The 12,029-nt window shown below is 41.4% G+C and overlaps 1 protein-coding gene across 1 annotated transcript in view; it reads left to right on the top strand.

The window, feature by feature from the left end:
• The first annotated feature begins 5,263 nt into the window (after positions 1-5,263).
• Positions 5,264-12,029, top strand: part of RNF212B (ring finger protein 212B) — a 30,067-nt gene continuing 23,301 nt past the window's right edge. The window contains exons 1-3 of the mRNA XM_075532226.1: positions 5,264-5,363; positions 7,704-7,756; positions 8,114-8,188. Coding sequence (XP_075388341.1) covers positions 5,264-5,363; positions 7,704-7,756; positions 8,114-8,188 — 228 coding nt within the window. The remainder of the gene's footprint in view (positions 5,364-7,703; positions 7,757-8,113; positions 8,189-12,029) is intronic.

Below are 12,029 nucleotides of genomic sequence, written 5' to 3'. Positions count from 1 at the left end.
TCCATGAGAATTGATTGTCGATCCCAGCAAGATGAAATCCTCGACAACTTTGGTCTTGTCTCTCTTTATGATGAGAGACACAAAGCACGACAGAGCTAAACGGAGAGTACTATGGGAATCTAGAGGAGACTGATCTCTGATGAGTAACTTAGAGGAGGCAGCTGGGAGAAAAGGATGTCTAGTCTGAGTCTGAGTGGACAGAAGTTGATAAAGAGAATATGCCAATCAAAGGAAAGGCCCCAAAGTGAGAGAACGCGCTGCCATCAAGTCGATTCCAGCTCATGGCAGCCCCTGTGCCTGGGAGTAGAGCTGTGCTCCACAGAGCTCTCGATGGCTGCGTTTTGAGAACTCGATCGTCACGCCTCTCCTCTGAAGTGCTTCTGGGTGGGCCAGACTTTCAGGGAGCAGTCTAGTGAGCGAACAGTTCATTCCACCTTGGACCTCCTACGTAAGTGAGAGAGTGTGATTTAAACTCAGTGTGACTGAGGTGCCTGGTGCCTTTGACCAAACAGCAAGAATGCAAACTAAAAGGTAGATCATGAAGGGCTTGAACGCCATGCTCAGTAAATTATGTTAAAGTGTTGGGGAGTTTAAAGCAGAACAGTCATTGGATCTAGAATGGAATGGTAGAATGGAATGGATTTGGGCAATCTAGAGGCTAGGATTATGAGACAGACAAATAAAATTTTAGAAAGAAAGAACTAAATAAAAGCAAGAGTGGTAAAAATGGACAGATGATAGATTCAAGATATGTTGAGAAAACATGCATAATTGATGAATAATCTATCTCTAAAATTTACTTTTAGAAATGATTGTATGGATTCTCAAAGACAAGTAACAATGATGTTTACTGCAGCATTTTTGTAATAGTTACAAATTGGAAACACTGTATCTGACCATCAATATGGAACTGATAAATTAAATTAAGGTATGATTAAACCACACAACCTTTAAAACATAGACTGTAGATGACATCAAAGAAATATTAAATTAAAAACAATTTGCAAATATTGCATTACTACTCTGACATCATGGTTTATGTATGTAGATCACATGTAAGTCTTATGTTGGTATAGGCACTGAAGTAAATCCAGGAAGGACCTACATATAGACTGTCAACTCTGCTTATCTTTAGGGAATAGGCTTTTACTTTATAATAAGCTTGTGTTTATTGATTTAATTTTTAATCAAGAACTTGTGATCCTAGATAGGAAAAATTTTTTTTGAATAAGGACATTTGTAGAACCATTGGAAATTTTTTCAAAATGGTTTGTAGATTAGATAATGCCCTATCAGTGCTAATTCCTTGATTTTGATAATTGTACTGTGATTATGTAAGAGGTGTCCTTGTTTTTAGGAAACACACATGAATGTTAAAAGGCAATGAAACACTTAGGGGAAAGGATGTTATATCTGTAACTTATTCTCAAATGTGTTAAAATACTAATTTAGGGAAGGTAGTAAAACTTGTTTCTATTTTAGCAGCTTTGGGGGATACTGGAATTATAAAATTAAAATTTTAAGACAATAAAAAGAGTAAAGAATAGTGTGCATGAACGTATATATACTTGTATAATCCATCTCCACACACACATAAGCAGAAGCTTACTTCATACTCTGTTCTATAGTTCTGTATACTCTGTTCTATACTGTTATACATATGTAAGTATTGGAAGAAAGATGAGGCTTTCTGCTCCCATAAAGACTTATAGTCTTGAAGGGTTGCGGGGAGGAGAGGAGCCAGTCAGGGTGCAGTATAGCACCAATGAAACATACAACTTTTCTCCAGTTCTTTAATGCTTCCTCCCCCCCCCCCCACTATCATGATCCCAATTCTACCTTACAAATTTGGCTAGACCAGAGGATGTATACTGGGACAGATCAGAGCTGGAAACACAGGGAATCCAGGACTGATGACCCCCTCAGGACCAATAATGAGAGTAGTGATACCAGGAGGGTAAGGAGAAGGTGAGGTAGAAAGGAGGAACCGATGACAATGATCTACATATAAACCCCTCCCTGGGGGATGGGCAACAGAAAAGTGGGTGAAGGGAGACATCGGACAGTGTAAGGCATGAAAAAAAATCAATTATCAAGGGTTTGTGAGGGAGGGTAGGTGGGCGAGGGAATAGAAAACAAAGAGCTGATACCAGGGGCTCAAGTAGAAAGCATATGTTTTGAGAATGATGGCAACAAATATACACACGTGCTTGACTCAATGGATGGATTGTGATAAGAGTTGTATGAGCCCCCAATAAAATGATTTATTAAAAAAAGATTTGTAGTCTTGGAAAACCAATGGAGTAATTCTCCTCTGCCTACAGGGTTGCTGTGAATCTGTGTCTCAGCTTCCTAAAGCTGTCGGAAGAAAATACCACAAAGCGGGTGACCTTGAAGGACAAAACCTATTTTCTTACTGTCCAAATTCAGGCCAGTGGAAGGCCCATGACCTCTCTCTGTCTCACCTTCGGCTCTAAGGGAAGATTTTTCTTGACTCCTTCAGCTCTGGTAGACTCAAGAGTTTCTAGATTCTTCTGGGCCTTGAGCTTCAGGATCATAATCTTGGGGACACCAAGGTCAACTGACATAACATAATCCAGAAAGAGAATGGTCTACACCTTACTTTAGTAGCATCTGGGGGTCTTAAAAGCTTGTGGATGACCATGTAAGGTATAACAATTGATCTCTCCCTGTCGGGAGGAAAAAAGAGCAATGAAAACAACATGCATGGGAGCAATTAGTCCAAAGGACGGACCATACAAGCATCCAGCTGACCTGAAGACTAGATGGTGCATGACTACCAGTAATAACTGCCCTGGAAGGAATCACATTAGAAGGCTCCATGTAGAGTGGGAGAAAAATTGTGCAACAAAGTCAAAAACACAAGAGACTGGGTGTGGGAAACTAACCCTGAGGGAAATATGTCGAGGACTATATTCCCTAACGTGTAACAGAGGGAATCAGGAAAGCTAGGATTCCACGGTAGGAAAGCCACCACTTTGGTAAGTTAGAGGTGAAATCCAAATACATTATCCTGCTTTAAATATCGTTCCCACAGATTCTTCCCTAACAGCTATGCTGCCTTAACGTGAGCACATGGTTGGTTCTCTCTCCCTACAGAGGTACACATCCTTTTGCTATCACCCCCACCTTGTCACCCAGTCCCTCTCAAACCTTCCCCCAATGCAGATATTAGTTTCCTCACCTGTGAGCTCAGGGACCTTACTGTACCTACCACCCACCTTGTGACATATGCAACTACTGAATATGCATGTCTTATGGCTACCTATAAATATCCCAAGGCAGTTTTTAAGAAGAGGTTTCATGCCCCTAGGACACTGTCCCAGGAGCCCAGGTGGCAGGCATAGTGGTTACACATTGCCGTGAGAGCCACAAGTTGGGCGGATTGAAACCACCAGGAGCTCTGTGGAAGAGACTGGGCATTCTACTCCTGGAGTCACAGTCTCAGAAACCCACAGGGGGTCGCTTTGAGCCACCATGGACTCCAGGCAGGGAGATTTTGTTTTGGTTTGGTTTTGAGTACTGTCCTAGGCCCCGCCCACACACCCGGCACGCTGCTGCAGGCCCCGCCCACACCCAGAGCACGCTGCGTCGGGCCCCGCCCACACCCAGAGCACGCTGCGAGGGGCCCCGCCCACACCCAGAGCACGCTGCGACGGGCCCCGCCCACACCCAGAGCACGCTGCGACGGGCCCCGCCCACACCCAGAGCACGCTGCGACAGGCCCCGCCCACACCCAGAGCACGCTGCGGCGGGCCCCGCCCACACCCAGAGCACGCTGCAGCAGGCTCCGCCCACGTCTCACACGAGGCGCGGCGCTGGGCTCCCGCCTCAGCTCTTCGTCCTAGTGCCAGGCCTGCTGTTTATTTTCCCGCCATTTCCCGCTCTTCGTGAGAAGAATTCCGTGATTTTGGTGAGATCTGGGGGTTTCGGGGATCACGGCAGCCCAACGGGTATTGAGTGTAGCTAGAAAAAGGCGCTTCAGGAACATGTGAGATTCTCCTGAATCCCGTCAGGACTTGAAAACAGCGTGGCGTTGCCTCAGGCATCGGCTGGCGGTCGACAGCTAACGGCCCTTCGGCCTTTCCTCAGTTCTTGGTTACGTTACTGCTCGCCGGCCCTTCACTAACCCCTTCCACACGTCCGCGGAAAAGTCGGCGTGTTGTTGAACTGCTTAGTCGGTAAATTTTATCATGAATCTTAGTCGCCTTCTATAGGGTATAAAAGGTTAAAAGTGTGACACAGACTAGCTATTATTGATTTAGAAAACCTCTACACTAACCACCTTCACTGGTTTTTTTTTAAAAGAATAAACTTAGATGGGGAAAAAAATTCTGCCTTCTGTTTTCACTGTGTTCCCAGTTTAATTTTAAAGGATATCAAGTTAATATTTATAAATATTTATAAAATTAGACAGAAATTCAGAAACTTATGTAATTATTGCTCTGTTCTCTATTTTTGATAAGCCGTTTTATCCACTTCAGAGTCACTTTTACTGAGTTATGATGCGTTTAGCAATTACATGAAACTGGTGGTGTCTAACCCAAAGGCTGGCTTCCTGCGGTAGCCAAGAACTTTATGTGGAATGTTGGCTTCAGTTCTAATTTTACCAGAGTTGAGGCTGGACAAGTCATTTTGTTTCAGTGAGCATCAGGCACATCTTTTGAAAAACTATGGATTGAGCAAAACAGGAAGTGACTGTACGGCCCCTCAGATTTAGAATTCTGAGTTCTGTAGAGGGGGTGGGAACATGCACAAACTGAGACCACGCTATTATTCCCATCCTTGCTGTTTCCCTTACCTAAGATGTATTCCAACTTGTACCATATCAAAAGAAGCCATTAGGAAAGAAATGGTTTGTTAAAAAAATTATAAATGGATATATTAATTAATACAGAAAAATTGGGGGGATGTTAAAACAATACACATACATTCCCATAATGCTATCACTAAAAAAAACCCACCACTATGCTCCTATTACTTTTCAAATGTATATATTTTAATTTAAATGTACATCTATATATAAACACAATCTGCAGTCTTCTTTTTTCACTCCAGAGATCTACATATATTCTTCCTTACAACCTTTTACAGTACATAAAACATTAAAGTGAAAGATCCCCAATAATATGTCCATATTCCAGTAAGATACCAGAAGCTGAGTAAGCATCATTATATGGGCTAGAGAACAGCTATAATTATATATTAATCTAGGTTATTCTTGTTCTTTATCTGCTCCAGAATGGATTGGTTTCACTGCAACCAGTGTTTCCGAAAAGATGGGACTAATTTCTTTATCACCAACTGTGGCCATATTTTTTGTAAAAAGTGTGTGACTCTAGGTAAGTAGCTGTTTTAAGATTCAGGCAAAAATATTTTTAATTTAGAAATAATGACTTACCACTTCTCTGTATGACTTGCAGTAAAGATCAAATAGCAGTCCAGTCAATGAGAATGTGGGTAATGTGGGAAAACTGTTGATTTTTAAAATTGGAGGAGTTCATTAATCAAAAAATCATTTAGCAAATGAAATATGTAATACCTGAATGCCAAAAGGAAATCTCTGACAAAGAAAGCCACAAGGGATCAGAATGATTAGGTGAGATAAAAAGAGTTAGAATATTGACTAGGCATGAGAGGGAAGTTTAGCTGAGATCAAGAACCTTTTCTAGTGGGGAGTAGTTTAGCCTATGAAATCAATTTGATTATAAATAGCAGTGGTAATGATGACATTTCTGTGACTTGAAAGGCATTTTCCCATATTAATTTTAAATGTGATGCTTATCTAGCCTCAGGAAGTCATTCTTCACATTCCTGTTTTACAAACGGAAGAAAGCGGTGTAGTGGACACAGGAGACTTGACCAAGTTTTCACAGCTATGAAGTCTTAGAAATGGGACTTGAACTTAAGGGTTTGTTTTATGCTAAAATATTTGACAAGGAAAGGAAATAGTTCAGAAGAGGGACCTAGGAGAGGGTCCATTGATCAGGGAAGATTCTGGAAGAGATCCTACTTCAGTAGGGTTTTTCGATAATAAACTGGTGTTTGCCAAGTGGCCGAATCAGGGAAAAGTATTCTAGCTGAAGAGAACTATGTATGTAAAGGCATTCCACATCACATGACAGCAGAGTGGAAGGATGAGACACAGTCAGGAGTGGCAGATAGAGCACAAAGAGCTTGTGTAAGAAAAGGTGAGGGATGAGGCTAGTCAGGCAGTGCCTAGATCAGTGCTTCTCAACCTTCCTAGTGCCGTAACCCTTTCTTTCATACAGTTCCTCATGTTGTGGTGACCCCCAACCATAAAATTATCTTAGTTGCTACTTCATAACTGTAAGTTTGGCATTGTGATGAATTGGGCAACCCCTGTGAAAGGGTCGTCCGACCCCAAAAGGGACTGACCCCCAGGTTGAGAACCGCAGGTCTAGATGATAGAATGCTATATATCCCAGGCTAAAGAATCTAAGTTAAAAAAAAAAAACCACACTAAACTCTATTCTCTTAAGTGATGGAGAGCTTTGTAATTTTTTTGTTTGTTTTCTTAAATAGAAAAATTTATTCACATTTGATAACTCACTCTAGCAATAATATGGAGGACTGACTGGGAAAGAAACTTTAGTCTCTAAGGAAAGCATAGCCTCTGGAGGATCTTTTCCCTCTATCTGAATTTCATGATGCTTTTAAGCTATCTGTGAATGTAACAAAGCTGTTTACGAAGATACTAGCAGTTCATTCAGAGTGGTTTGTCTCTGTGAAACCACGTGTTAGTGACATATCCTACTGACAAATCATTTATCTTAAGCAATAACCAATGCTGCTATTGAAATTTCACATTATAAGAAAAGATTAGGAATTTTCATTTTTACATCTTTTAGATTGAGTTAATTGCAGCACGAGAGTAGCAAGATTTAGGAATATTAACACAGTGTGAACAGGATGGGCATAACAGGCACTTGAGTACCCATTGTGTGCTGGCTGTCAGGTAGATAAGACAGCAGAGAGTAATTTCAAATTGACATAACTGGTACTCTTATACTTCTCCCAGGGAGCCCTGGTGCTGCTGCCCGTTAAGCATTGCTAACTACAAGGTCAAGGGGTTCAAACCTGCAAGATGCTCCTCAAGAGAAAAGTGAGGCTATCTGCCCCTGTGAAGTTTTACAGCCTCAGACACCCAATGTAGGATAGCTCTAAGTTGAAATTGACTCACTGGCAGTGGGCTTTTACTCTTTCCAGTACTTTCGTAAATATATTCCCGGAAACAAAGTGGTTATGTGTTGGGTTGCAATCTACAAGGTCCATAATTCAAAACCAGTAGTTGCTCCTCAGGAGAAGGATGGGTCTTTCTACTTCTATAAACACAGTCTCAGAAACTGACAGGGACCGTTCTACCCTATCCAGCAGGCTCACTATGAGTCAGCATTGGCTTGGTGGCAGTGAGTTTGCTCTGGGTGCATGAGATGAAGGGGATGTGAGGGTTCTGGTTAGAATTGCCCTTCCCACACAGAAGAAAAGGGAATTTAAAAGGAGAAGGAAAGATACAGCCTTATTTGTCTTCACTCTACTAGCTTAGAAGTACTGGTTTAGAAAACAGTTTGTTGATGTCTTTTTATAGCACAATGATAGTCTAAATTCAGTAACAACGTACTGACCTTGTGCTCATGAGAACCAAACATTTTCCCTCCTAGAAAAATGTGCTGTTTGTGGAATTGCTTGCAAGTATCTGGCTGTTTCTGATCAAGTAAGTTTGTATTCCCCTGTCACAATCTCATCCATTCCTGGCCTGCGGGACATATACTTAAAGTGCAGATGAAGAGTAAGTAAGCACTGAGATTGTTTTTTAAAGAAAGGAAAGAAACAAAATGCTCAGACAGTAGTTGTAGAGAAAAAGAGGGTATGTAACAGATAGAATAATTTTTTGAGGGCACTGTTACAGAACCATGAGGTAAGGAGCATTGGAGCAGGCAGTCTGCATCTCCCACCACAGGCAGGAATACCAGGCACTTTTGAAAGAATGGCTCTTCCTTTGCCGTATTTGCCAGTATGTTACTTCATTCCATTGAGGATGTGCTCATTGTTTCTCTTACTCTCCCCATAGCTAAAACCTCAGGAGAAGATGTTCTTCAAAAGCCCCGTGGAGACAACGTTGCAGTATTTTAGTCACATCGCTCAGGTATACAGAGCGAAAGTGGAGAAAGCCTGATTCCCTAGGCAAATTTCATTCACTTCTTAGTCCTTTGTGAAAGGCTCTTTTTAGACTGCATTTGTACACAATGGGGGAGGAATGGGCTGTTCTGTTTACTTTCTCCCCTGATGGTCCAAATCTCAACTGGTTAACTTTTCACTAGCTCGGGATCTGTTAAAGCCTGTAAAACCCCTATGGGGGCTTCCAGTTTGCCTTATACAACTTCATTCTATTAAGTGAATTTAGAGAACAAAGGAGGTTTCAGGAGGCTTTATTACCTTCCTGTGCACTTGCTTTGCGTTAATAGCCCTAAGCCTAAAAACAACAGATTCAACTATCACCCTTAGGTTTAACTAATCGGTTTAGCTGTTACCTTTTCCCTCATAGACATGTTCATGAAGGAATTCGTGCTCCTCACTCTCATTTTTAAAAACCATTTTTCTCATGTAGTGTTCACTACTGGTTGCCTGAATTTTACCCCAATCATACCTTCCACTTGACCTTGGGCTTAGTCAGGAACCGGAGGAAAGTAGAGGCAGATAAAAGTTAGGCTAATCACTTGAGAGAGTTCTCAAATTGTAAACACTCTGATTTTCTCCTTTGGCCCTCTAGTTCTGCACTGTGATGATTTTATAGTCTTAAGGGTTTCCTGTCTGCATATGCTTTTTTGAGGATTTATTGGTTTTTCTCTTCATTCATAGTACTTCTCATGAAGATGACCCTTAGTTGTTGTTTGGATAAAGATAGTGAATTTAATTTTTGTGCAGACCTAATTCTGGAATTGAGGAAGGGGAGTTGAGCTACACGGGTGAGCAATCATATTTGAGATAACATGCTTAACATTATGGGAAGATAAAATCCAGCTGAGCTTCAAGGAGAAATGTAAACAAGGACACATGAACAAGAGAAAGCAGACCTTTGGTTAATAACTAGCCTCAGCGTTAGTTAATGATCAGCAGAGAAATCGTATGTAGTCTGAATCTTAACCTGCCTAATCATGGGACCAATTACACATGGTCAAATAATCCAGATAAAATAAATGGAAAGGGTCAGTTAATCATCACTTTAGTGAAGGCGCAGTTTAGTAAAGTCAGCAAAGTTGAAAATGTGTTTTCCTAATCTGTGAGGTTGAATGATTGATCCAAGTATTATCTAAATTGCTTCATTGAGACTTGCCCCATTTTCTTTCCTGAGTCTCATCATCCCTCATCACATAATGGCCCCCATGCTGCTTTCTACTCCTTACTCTGCTTTGTTTTTCATTGTCACTCTTATTTATCTGGAACATTACATCTCAAATTTATTTATTGTCTGAATCCTGTGCTCAGGGGTAAGCTCCATGAAGGCAGAGTTTAGTCATTTTTTTTATTGCTGTATCTCCAGTTCTTGAAATAGTTTTTAGTACATCGTAGACACTTAAAAAAAAAGTGTTTGTGAATGAGGGGAAGGTTGTAAGTGTCCATTTGTGTTTTAAACAGCCTCTAGCGTGGTAATGCCCTGACAAAAAGATGTGTTCCTGCTGCGCTCTGAGGTCAATAGCAACCAAACTTCTCGTTTTGAATTCGTTCTCACCTTTAGATAATTTCTCTAAGCCTTGTGAGGGATTGGAGAGCCCCATCTGTATTTGCTAACTCATTCCTATCCCTAGATCAGCAGTTCTCAACCTGTGGGTCGCGACTCCTTTGGGGGTTGAATGACCCTTTCACAGGAGTCGCCTATGACCATCGGAAAACACATATGTCTGATGGTTTTAGGAACCAGGACACGGCGCACACACACACGAGTACCCAGAGTGAAGACTTAACCATGCTACACCATGCTTCAAGACAGTATTTAATTTATTTGTCATTAGAAATAAATATTTCACAAGATATCATTACATACTGTTTTTGTGATTCATCACTATACTTATGTTCAATTTGTAACTGAAAATACATCCTGCATATCAGATACTTACATTACGACTCATTACAGTAGCAAAATTGCAGTTACGAAGTAGCAACGAAGATAATTTTATGGTTGGGGTCACCACAACATGAGAAACTGTATTAAAGGGTCACGGCATTAGGAAGGTTGAGAACCACTTCCCTAGGTCATATATTGCGCCATTATCCACAATTGGTCCACAAATGCACGTCAATAATTTCCCTTCCTTTGGTAAAGGCTTCTCTGCTGCCTACAGGCACATTTTCGCTCTTTCGTTCACCTTGCCTACCTTGCTCTTAACTGCAAAGGTGTTATATTTGAACATGCGTCTGTTTTTCTCACTAAACAAAGCTTTTCAGGGGGCAAGTATCATCTTTTATTGCCCAGTGCTTAACTAGGTACCAGGCACAAAGTATACAAACTCACTACCATCAAATCTATTCTGACCCATATCCACCCTCTAGGGGTTCAAAGCCTCTGACTCTTTATAGGAGCAAACAAGCTCATCTTTCTCCAGCAGAGCTGTTGGTGGGTTTGAGCCACTGACCTTGTGATTAGCAACCTAGTGTCTGACCCACAGCCCCGCAGGGGCTCCTTAGGTATAAATTAGGTACATTCGAAATATTTCTTAAACTGCAGGAAGAGGGGAGGGAGGAACCCTTGTGCCTTAACTGTTAATACAGTCAACTGCTAACCTAAGGTTCAAAACCATCCGTGGTTTTGCAGGAGAAAGACAGGGCTGTCTTCTTCCCTAAAGATTTCCAGCATTGGAAACCCCGTGGGGCAGTTCTTTGTCCTCTAGGGTCACTGTGAGTCACAATCAACAGCAATGGGTTTGGTTTGGTTAAGAGGAAAGATAAGTTTAGATTTTCTTTTTAAGTGCAACGAGAAAGGAAAGGATTTTAAGCAAAGAAATCTTGTTATCTGATAGACAGTTTTACAAGAGCACTCAGGCTCCTGAGTGGACAGCGGACCAGAGAGAATTTAAGAGAGAAATCAGAGAGACCAAGTAGGAGGCTACAACAGAAATCTAAGCAGGTGGCGAAGGCTGCTTGGGCTGTAGCAGCGGCAATAGAATAAAGGGTGGTTAAATTTGGGATATGTTTTCTAGGGTTATCAAGTAGAGTTTACTGCTGATTTGACTGAGGAAGATGAGAAAGCGAGAGAAATCAAAGAAGATGCCCGGGTCTTTGTCTTCAACAGCTGAGTTCTAGGATGGTTGTACCTGTAGTCAAGTCTGTGAAGACTATTTGGGTGGAAATACCATTTTGGACATACTAAATTTTATACAGAGTCCCTACTTAGGTGGTGCAAATGGCCAACAGGTAACTAATATCGAAGGTTTGAGTCCACACAGAGGCACCTTGGAAGAAAGATCTGGTGGTGATCCACTTCTAAAAAAGCAGCCATGTATAGGCCTTCAGAACACAGCTCTACTCTGCCACGAGTTGGAATCAAATTTGTGGTTTCACCTTCTGATGACTTTTGATAAACCATGTTTAGGGTTCTTGGTTGCTCAGGTATGTTCTCCCCACTGCATCACAATCTATTTCAGTTTCAAATCTGAACTTAGAACTGCCTCATCAACATCTTCAGTGACTTTCTCTGACCTAAGTTCTAAACTCCTCAGAATGACATCTAGGTTCTTTCTGGTTGCTTCCTCATAGCCCCTCTAGTCCCATCCCCAACTCTCATTTCATATCTTATATAGCAATATAGATTTTGGTTGTTTGTTAACTAACCTATTAGAGCTAGTTCTCAACAGTTCTCGTGCACACTATAGTTTCATGTCTCCCTCCTTGGAATGTCTGACTTCTTACCCTTCAGAGTAATCATCTTTCATGGTTATTTCAATTCTTTGAACCTGCTCTGTTGTACCTACAACATTGTGCTTGTTCATTGG

Source organism: Tenrec ecaudatus, chromosome 14, assembly GCF_050624435.1.
Source record: "Tenrec ecaudatus isolate mTenEca1 chromosome 14, mTenEca1.hap1, whole genome shotgun sequence".
NCBI classification, from domain to species: Eukaryota; Metazoa; Chordata; class Mammalia; order Afrosoricida; family Tenrecidae; genus Tenrec; species Tenrec ecaudatus.
Note: the sequence above shows the minus strand (reverse complement) of the source record. Positions and strands in the feature narration are given on the sequence as shown.